At 42.5% G+C, this 9629-nt stretch overlaps 1 protein-coding gene across 1 annotated transcript in view; it reads left to right on the forward strand.

Moving 5' to 3' along the window:
* Window positions 1-9126, forward strand: part of NPSR1 (neuropeptide S receptor 1) — a 161002-nt gene extending 151876 nt beyond the window's left edge. The window contains exons 8-9 of the mRNA XM_060632868.3: window positions 7600-7780; window positions 8658-9126. Coding sequence (XP_060488851.3) covers window positions 7600-7780; window positions 8658-8748 — 272 coding nt within the window. The 3' untranslated portion in view covers window positions 8749-9126. The remainder of the gene's footprint in view (window positions 1-7599; window positions 7781-8657) is intronic.
* Window positions 9127-9629: the final 503 nt, after the last annotated feature.

The raw sequence follows: 9629 nt of genomic DNA on the forward strand, positions 1-9629 counted from the left end.
AGAATGTGGTAATTGCAGGGGACTTTAACACTCCACTTACAGAAATGGATAGATCATCTAGACACACGGTCAATAAAGAAACAAGGGCCCTGAATGATACATTGGATCAGATGGACTTGACAGATCTATTTAGAACTCTGCATCCCAAAGCAATCGAATATACTTTCTTCTCGAGTGCACATGGAACATTCTCCAAGATAGATCACATACTGGGTCACAAAACAGCCCTTCATAAGTATACAAGAATTGAAATCATACCATGCATACTTTCAGACCACAATGCTATGAAGCTTGAAATCAACCACAGGAAAAAGTCTGGAAAAACTCCAAAAGCATGGAAGTTTAAGAACACCCTACTAAAGAATGAGTGGGTCAACCAGGCAATTAGAGAAGAAATTAAAAAATATATGGAAACAAACGAAAATGAAAACACAACAATCCAAATGCTTTGGGATGCAGCGAAGGCAGTCCTGAGAGGAAAATACATTGCAATCCAGGCCTATCTCAAGAAACAAGAAAAATCCCAAATACAAAATCTAACAGCACACCTAAAGGAAATAGAAGCAGAACAACAAAGACAGCCTAAACCCAGCAGAAGAAGAGAAATAATAAAGATCAGAGCAGAAATAAACAATATAGAATCTAAAAAAACTGTAGAGTAGATCAACGAAACCAAGAGTTGTTTTTTTGAAAAAATAAACAAAATTGATAAACCTCCAGCCAGGCTTCTCAAAAAGAAAAGGGAGATGACCCAAATAGATAAAATCATTAATGAAAATGGAATTATTACAACCAATCTCTCAGAGATACAAGCAATTATCAGGGAATACTATGAAAAATTATATGCCAACAAACTGGACAACCTGGAAGAAATGGACAAATTCCTAAACACCCACACTCTTCCAAAACTCAATCAGGAGGAAATAGAAAGCTTGAATAGACCCATAACCAGGGAAGAAATTGAATCGGTTATCAAAAATCTCCCAACAAATAAGAGTCCAGGACCAGATGGCTTCCCAGGGGAGTTCTACCAGACGTTTAAAGCAGAGATAATACCTATCCTTCTCAAGCTATTCCAAAAAATAGAAAGGGAAGGAAAACTTCCAGACTCATTCTATGAAGCCAGTATTACTTTGATTCCTAAGCCAGACAGAGACCCAGTAAAAAAAGAGAACTACAGGCCAATATCCCTGATGAATATGGAGGCAAAAATTCTCAGTAAGATACTAGCAAATCGAATTCAATGGCATATAAAAAGAAGTATTCACCATGATCAAGTGGGATTCATTTCTGGGATGCAGGGCTGGTTCAACATTTGCAAATCAATCAACGTGATACATCACATTAATAAAAGAAAAGATAAGAACCATATGATCCTGTCAATCGATGCAGAAAAGGCCTTTGACAAAATTCAGCAACGTTTCTTAATAAAAACCCTCGAGAAAGTCGGGATGGAAGGAACATACTTAAAGATCATAAAAGCCATTTATGAAAAGCCCACAGCTAACATCATCCTCAATGGGAACAACTGAAAACTTTTTCCCTGAGGTCAGGAACACGACAGGGATGTCCACTCTCACTGCTGTTGTTTAACATAGTGTTGGAAGTTCTAGCATCAGCAATCAGACAACAAAAGGAAATCAAAGGCATCAAAATTGGCAAAGATGAAGGTAAGCTTTCACTTTTTGCAGATGACATGATATTATACATGGAAAATCCGATAGGCTCCACCAAAAATCTGCTAGAACTGATCCATGAATTTAGCAAAGTTTCAGGATACAAAATCAATGTACAGAAATCAGTTGCATTCTTATACACTAATAATGAAGCAACAGAAAGACAAATAAAGAAACTGATCCCATTCACAATTGCACCAAGAAGCATAAAATACCTAGGAATAAATCTAACCAAAGATGTAAAAGATCTGTATGCTGAAAACTATAGAAAGCTTATGAAGGTAATTGAAGAAGATATAAAGAAATGGAAAGACATTCCCTGCTCATGGATTGGAAGAACAAATATTGTCAAAATGTCAATACTACCCAAAGCTATCTACACATTCAATGCAATCCCAATCAAAATTGCACCAGCATTCTTCTCGAAGCTAGAACAAGAAATCCTAAAATTCATATGGAACCACAAAAGGCCCCAAATAGCCAAAGTAATTTTGAAGAAGAAGACCAAAGCAGGAGGCATCACAATCCCAGACTTTACCCTCTACTACAAAGCTGTCATCATCAAGACAGCATGGTATTGGCACAAAAACAGACACATAGACCAATGGAATAGAATAGAAACCCCAGAACTAGACCCACAAACATATGGCCAACTAATCTTTGACAAAGCAGGAAGGAACATCCAGTGGAAAAAAGACAGTCTCTTTAACAAATGGTGCTGGGAGAACTGGACAGCAACATGCAGAAGATTGAAACTAGACCACTTTCTCACACCATTCACAAAAATAAACTCAAAATGGATAAAGGACCTGAATGTGAGACAGGAAACCATCAAAACCCTAGAGGAGAAAGCAGGAAAAGATCTCTCTGACCTCAGTTGCAATTCTTGCTGACCTCAGCAATTTCTTACTTGACACATCCCCAAAGGCAAGGGAATTAAAAGCAAAAATGAACTACTGGGACCTTATGAATATAAAAAGCTTCTGCACAGCAAAGGAAACAACCAACAAAACTAAAAGGCAAAAACGGAATGGGAAAAGATATTTGCAAATGACATATCGGACAAAGAGGCTAGTATCCAAAATCTATAAAGAGCTCACCAAACTCCACACCTGAAAAACAAATAACCCAGTGAAGAAATGGGCAGAAAACATGAATAGACACTTCTCTAAAGAAGACATCCAGATGGCCAACAGGCACATGAAAAGATGCTCAACGTCGCTCCTCATCAGGGAAATACAAATCAAAACCACACTCAGATACCACCTCACGCCAGTCAGAGTGGCCAAAATGAACAAATCAGGAGACTATAGATGCTGGAGAGGATGTGGAGAAACGGGAACCCTTTTGCACTGTCGGTGGGAATGCAAACTGGTGCAGCCACTCTGGAAAACAGTGTGGAGGTTCCTCAAAAAATTAAAAATAGACCTACCCTATGACCCAGCAGTAGCACTGCTAGGAATTTACCCAAGGGATACAGGAGTACTGATGCATAGGGGCACCTGTACCCCAATGTTTATAGCAGCACTCTCAACAATAGCCAAATTATGGAAAGAGCCTAAATGTCCATCCACTGATGAGTGGATAAAGAAATTGTGGTTTATATACACAATGGAATACTACGTGGCAATGAGAAAGAATGAAATATGGCCCTTTGTAGCAACGTGGATGGAACTGGAGAGTGTTATGCTAAGTGAAATAAGCCATACAGAGAAAGACAGACACCATATGTGTTCACTCTTATGTGGATCCTGAGAAACTTAACAGAAACCCATGGAGGAGGGGAAGAAAAAAAAAAAAAAAAGAGGTTAGAGTGGGAGAGAGCCAAAGCATAAGAGACTCTTAAAAACTGAGAACAAACTGAGGGTTGATGGGGGGTGGGAGGGAGGGAAGGGTGGGTGATGGGTATTGAGGAGGGCACATTTTGGGATGAGCACTGGGTGTTGTATGGAAACCAATTTGACAGTAAATTTCATATATTGAAAAAAAAAAAGAACTCCCTCAGCCTTTCACCTTCACATTCTTCCACCTATCTGCCTGTGTACGATGTGCTCTTTTCTCCTATTACTGTGGATAAACCAACACTGCTTCTTTCTAAGCCCAAAATGATGGCTGGAGCCCTGCATCCCATTCCTTGCTGCCTCCTCAAGAATTTTGCCTCTCTGGGTATCTTTCCTCCATGACAGGCCTCCCCTCACCTGGGTCATGTGCACGTAAATGTTGTGCAGTAGCTCCCTCAGTGAGCTCTTCAGAATAGACCCGCTTCACCACTCTCTCCCCTAGTACAACTCCTCCACAGTTTACCTCTCATTCTCTGGAGTCTGTTTCTATCTCTCTTCTGTCCTGTTACTCCTGAAACCACCCTCACCAAGGTCACCAAAACCTCCAAAATGCCCAGTGTCGATTCTCAATCTTCATCTTGACTTGTAAGCAACATGTGATCAGGCTCTCCTTCTTAGAACACCTCCTTTGCTTAGCAATCATACTTATAATTTCTACTTGAGATCTTGATTTGCATTTCCAATAAATTCATCATACTCAGCACGTCAAAGTCTTGGCATGTTCTTCTCCTCCTCCAGAGTAACTCTTCCCCCCATTTGTCCCCATTTCAGTAAATGACACCATCTTTCACCCGGTGTCTGCATCAAAAACCTAAGGGCCATCTTTCTGTCATTATTCTATTTCTCTGACATCGTGCATAACTAGCACATCAGCAAAGCCTGGAGGCTCTACATCCAAGATAATTCTCAAACCCAATCATCCTTCGCTATCTATACAACTCCTGGCAGAGCCTCCACGAATTTCTGCCTGTAACATTAGAACTGGTCTTGTCTTATTCCTTTTCTGCAAAACAGCCAATGTGATCTTTCAAGATTGTAAACCAGGTATCATCACAATCCTGCAAACCCACCTCTGGCTTCCCATTACATCGGAATAAAACCCCACGTTTTTACCATGTGTGATCTATCGCTCAGCCAGGTCTCCAGCCTCATTCCCAGGGCTCTCCCTGTTGCTCGTTCTCTCCCACTTCTGTTGGTCTTCTTGCTATTTCTTTACAATGTCAACTTGTTTGCACCTTAGGGACCTTGTGTTGTTTCCACCACCTGAGAGACCCTGCCCCCAGATGGTTGCCTGGCTCCCCCCTCACATCATTTTGTTTACCAACGGTGCTACCTCTTCAGCCAGTCCTCCAGCACAAGTTGTAAACAGCCCCCCTCGTCATTATTCTGCGGTATCTTTCTGCCTATTCCCACTTCTACCTGACATTATATCTATTAATCTGCATTTTGTGTATCCCCTACTGGCTTCAATCCATGAGAGCAATGACCTTTGCTTTGTGTTCCTTATATTATTATCACCAAAGCCTTAAATAAGATCCCACATACACTAGGTGCTTAATTAATATTTGCTGGGAACAAATGGATTAGGATATGCAGGAAGAAAAAGGATTCTTTTTATTTGGCTCAAATACTACCCTCCCTACCCTCTTACAGCTCCAGGAGCTCTGAGAAAGCATACCTCTCGTGGAAGCTGCCTGTCAGCTCACCAAAACGGTCCATAGCTCACCTTTCTGAGACACAATTGCAAAATGCCAAACAGACCACACGCAGTGTGACACAGCCAGTAGAATAGAGGCACAAAACAGCACTGCAGGCCGACCTGAGGATAAAGCGTATATAGCCACAGGGGCTCAGAATCCTTTCCCAACAGCTTACAAAGTAAATCAAAGATTCTCTTGCCTTCCCAGACAATCAGAAACACAGATATACGTCCCATGGATGTTGAGTCAGGAAATATATGTCACACATGTGTGCCAGAGCCAACATAATTATTTGTAATCAGGAACCATATGCCCAGGCCCTGGGGGTCCTTTAGTCAGAGAGCAGAGATGCCCACAAGAGGGGCAGCCCATGTTAACAGCCCAGTCAGACCAAAGCAGCCCTTCCTAAAACACATGTTTTGTAAGGCCCCTTTACCTGAAATGAAATGTATAATTAATACCACTTACCCAACATAAGTCTTCAAAGATCAATATTTAATAATACAAAGGAGGACTAGAAAGAAAATAATTTATAATAAAACCATGCAGATTTCAATATGTAAATACTTAGGCACAGCTACCCTAGGAGAATAATGAAGTAGTCAGCTAGATGTATTAACAGCTACAAAGGAAAATCAGTGCAGGTGTGTTTTCATGAAGGCACGAAAATAAAGCAGTATTGCTGTCAGGGACCTGATTTTCCGAGCAGGTAAACAAATCCTGCTCAAGTTCCAAATTACAGAAAGTAATCTTTCCTCCCTTTGCAAGAGAATTGCATTTCTGGAAAATTCACTATTTAGTACAAATATTTGTGTTCATATATAAAATAGAGTTAGGTTTCCAGAGTTCTGGAAATTATAAACAGAGTGCTCTGCTACATAAATCAAAGGCTGTATGGGACCTGGGTCCCGCAGGAGGACTAGTATCCCTGGACACCCCAGACCCCTTACCCCCTCAACACACACAAATCCATAAGCATGCACATTTTCAAAATGCTCCCAAGAGGCACTTTTGCCCCTCCATGCCCCAGAACCACTGTTCTATGTCAATGCTAAGCTCAACCACCAGCACCCAGAAGGCTCAGTGGTCTTGGTGTTTCAATTGCTCCTCTTTAATACCTTGCCAAGGTCTGGGGAAACAAACACATGTCAGTTGAACAGTTTCAGAAGAAACTGCAAGCAGATGGGGAAGGAAGCCTGACTTCTCTGAGGAAAGTCCTATGGGTGAGAAAGCGGGGAGAAGGAGGGTAGAGAGGGTGTGACAAGAAAGCAGAAGAGCACATCTCGGTGTCTAGTCAGCCTAAGATTGTTTACCTCTGTGCATGTGGGGATTGGTTCAGTTCTCCAGAGCATGAGGAGAGAGACATATATGCAAAGAAAATTGTTAGAAATTGGCTTAGGATCTGCAGAGCCAGGAGAGCCCATGGTGTAGCTCCAGTCCGAGTCTGAGTGTGAAGGCAGGAGAAGAACAATGTCCCAGCTAGAAGATAGTCAAGCAGACAGCACAATTCATCTCTCACTCAGCTTTTTGTTCTATTCAAGCCTTCTGTGATTGAATGGGGCCCACTCACATCGAAGAGGACAATCTCCTTTTCTTAGTTTACCCATTCAAATGTTCATCTCATCCAGGAACACCCAGCAATAATGTTTCCCAAAATATCTGGGCACCCCCTGACCCAGTCAAGGTGACACATGAAGTTAACCGTCATACTCTGGATCTCTGTTTACCACTCATTTCCTCTGAAGATGTTGAGACAAACAGAATCAGGGGCTCACACGCACCGACTGACTTGGAGGGGGTAGAGGGCAGCTGTTTTCTGGAGTGGCTAACTTAGAAATGGAAAAGAAAATTAAGAACATTGTGATGAGGCCAGACGTTGCTCTGAAAACATTAGGCACCACAACTCTCCCCTGCCGCACACTAAAACCAGAAATCACTATCTGGTTAATATGCTTCCTGTTCTTCTGGGGTTTTTTTTTAATAGAATCTCCAAAGAGTTTTGCTGGTTTTCCTTCCACATGATACAGGATAAGAGGCTGAGGCCATGCCAAGCCATTCCCAACCTTTCCATGAAGACTGACAACAATGGTCAAATCAAACGCTCCCTTTACAGACAGAGAAGATCCAAGAAATTCCCTCAACTTTAACAATGTATCTGTGGGATGTGTATACATGCATGTGTACGTGTGTGTGTGTGTGTGTGTGTGTGTGTGTGTGTGTGTGAGTAAACATGACATTAATGTGAACACACACAACTGTCCTAAATATTTCTGAGAGATCCCAGGGGCTAAGGAGCCTCCTATTTGGAGCTCCAGTTGAGGGCGCCACCAAAAGGCCCCTGGTTGTGATCTGCTATGGCACTAATGGCTCTCTTCTCCCCAGCCTTCATCTGCTGTTGGAGTCCATACTTCCTCTTCGACATGTTGGACAATTTCAGTCTCCTTCCAGACACCGAGGAGCGCTTCTATGCCTCTGTGATCATTCAGAACCTGCCGGCTTTGAATAGTGCCATCAACCCACTTATCTATTGTGTCTTCAGCAGCTCCATCTGTTTTCCCCATGGGTAAGGGTCACTACTGCCCGGGCCAGCACAGATGGCCATTGCACTAGGACACTGACATGTGTCTTCTCTTTCAGTGCCTCCTGGCAGGTATAGATGAGATGCTTCAGGGTCAGAAAGGTCTTGCTAGTGTGACAAATTCAAACCCAGGCCTGGGCCATTTTCCATGCTCTTTCTTCTATAACCATATCACCTCTTGTAACAACCATCTTAATCAGGTCACACATAGAAGAGCTTTCTTTTGTCCAAAGTTTCTCTACACTAATTTCTCTACACTCAATACAATGCTGTGGTGATAGCAGGATCCAAAGCCTTATTATCATTTTACAGATAAACAAATGAAGGCCCATGACCTTAAGTAACACTGTTGAGGTTATCTAAAAAATTAGTAGCAAAGCTGAAATTAGATCCCTCCCACAACTACTCAGCCATCTTGCTGTTTTTCAGCTGTTTTAATGCATGGGCTACAGAGAATAGGTAGAGATATCCGTAGGAGATAAAATAATAAAGTGGTTTAAGGCTTGGGTTTGATGTCAGTGGCCACAGTTCAAATCCTGCCATTGCTGATTCATGGCTATGGATAATAGATGTGGATAAGCTCAATAACCTTGAGCAAGTTATTTAACTTCCATAAAACTCAGTATCTTTGCCTATAAAATGGGACTAGAAGCAGTGCCTACCTTTCGACCAGTGATGTCTCTGTACACTGGGATCTGGTGCTGACCAGTGGGAAGACTGGGAGTGGGAAGGAAAGAGGGATATTACATGCAAAGTGCTTAGTCCAGTGTTTAGTCGTCAATACATCCTCCATAACTATTATGGTTTAACTTCCTTTCATCAGGTCAAATTATTTTCCCTCTCTGATCTATTCTTTCTCTAGGCAGCAAACATCACGGGATTCCAGAATGACACTCCGGGAGAGAACCGCGAGGCACGAGATGCAGGTTCTATCCAAGCCAGAATTTATCTAGACTCTGGGACAGTAGTATGGCTAGTCTGAGCCCCATCAGCAGTGCTGGGTCCGTCTCCACCTTGGGCACGTGCATGGAACTTCTCCATTCTGCTCCTTTGCACAAAGCAAATATCCCAATGAGTGTGTATCTCCTGCGTCAGCAAGTATTGGCTAATGTGAAGTCACCAACTGTTCATGTCAGCCAGGAAAGATCCTCCCTCCTCCCCATGATTCCCAGCCCTCCTTCCCACTGCTCAGCACCAGAACCCAATGAACAGAGACATCTCTGGCCCAGGATCAAGCTTGGGCAAGCAGAGGGGACTAAAGAAGCATAGTTGTGTTACGAGAGTCTTCTAATTACAACTTCGGATGTAAACAAAAGACTTGTTAAAGCTTAGATTGTCCCCCCATCTTTGGATTGGCTGTTTAGTAGTTGTAGCCCAGAAGATATCTGTCCTCAAAATGCCAACAAATTCATTTCCAGGCATGGCTACTTTGTGTCTCCTCTGCAGATAGCCTTGGTTTGTAGTTGGGTGTGTTGGCAGGAATCAACCTCACAGTACTGTTGTATGAACAAATGATTTGTCAAAAGAACCCAATGCTGGCCCTCCAGAGGAAAGTTCTAATTGAAGGGTGCTTTCACTGATGGGAGAAAAAAAAACGAAACACTAAAAAATCATGGGCCCCAGATTTCCAATCTCTGAGAGTTGGGACCCGGGTCTCACATATCTGAGGCTCTCTGAAGGCCCCTCCCTTTGCATTCAATGTTTGGGCCACTCTGGGCTCTGTTCCTCATGTCGCAGGGACCCTTCTTTCCCTTCCATGAACCCTCTCTCATTAGCTGGGAGCTGAATTCCTGTGGCTTTTCTAGGCGCGGTCCTGGTCCCAGAAGCTCTATCA

The sequence above is a fragment of the Panthera onca genome, chromosome A2, assembly GCF_046562875.1.
Source record: "Panthera onca isolate mPanOnc1 chromosome A2, mPanOnc1 haplotype 2, whole genome shotgun sequence".
Lineage (NCBI taxonomy): Eukaryota > Metazoa > Chordata > Mammalia > Carnivora > Felidae > Panthera > Panthera onca.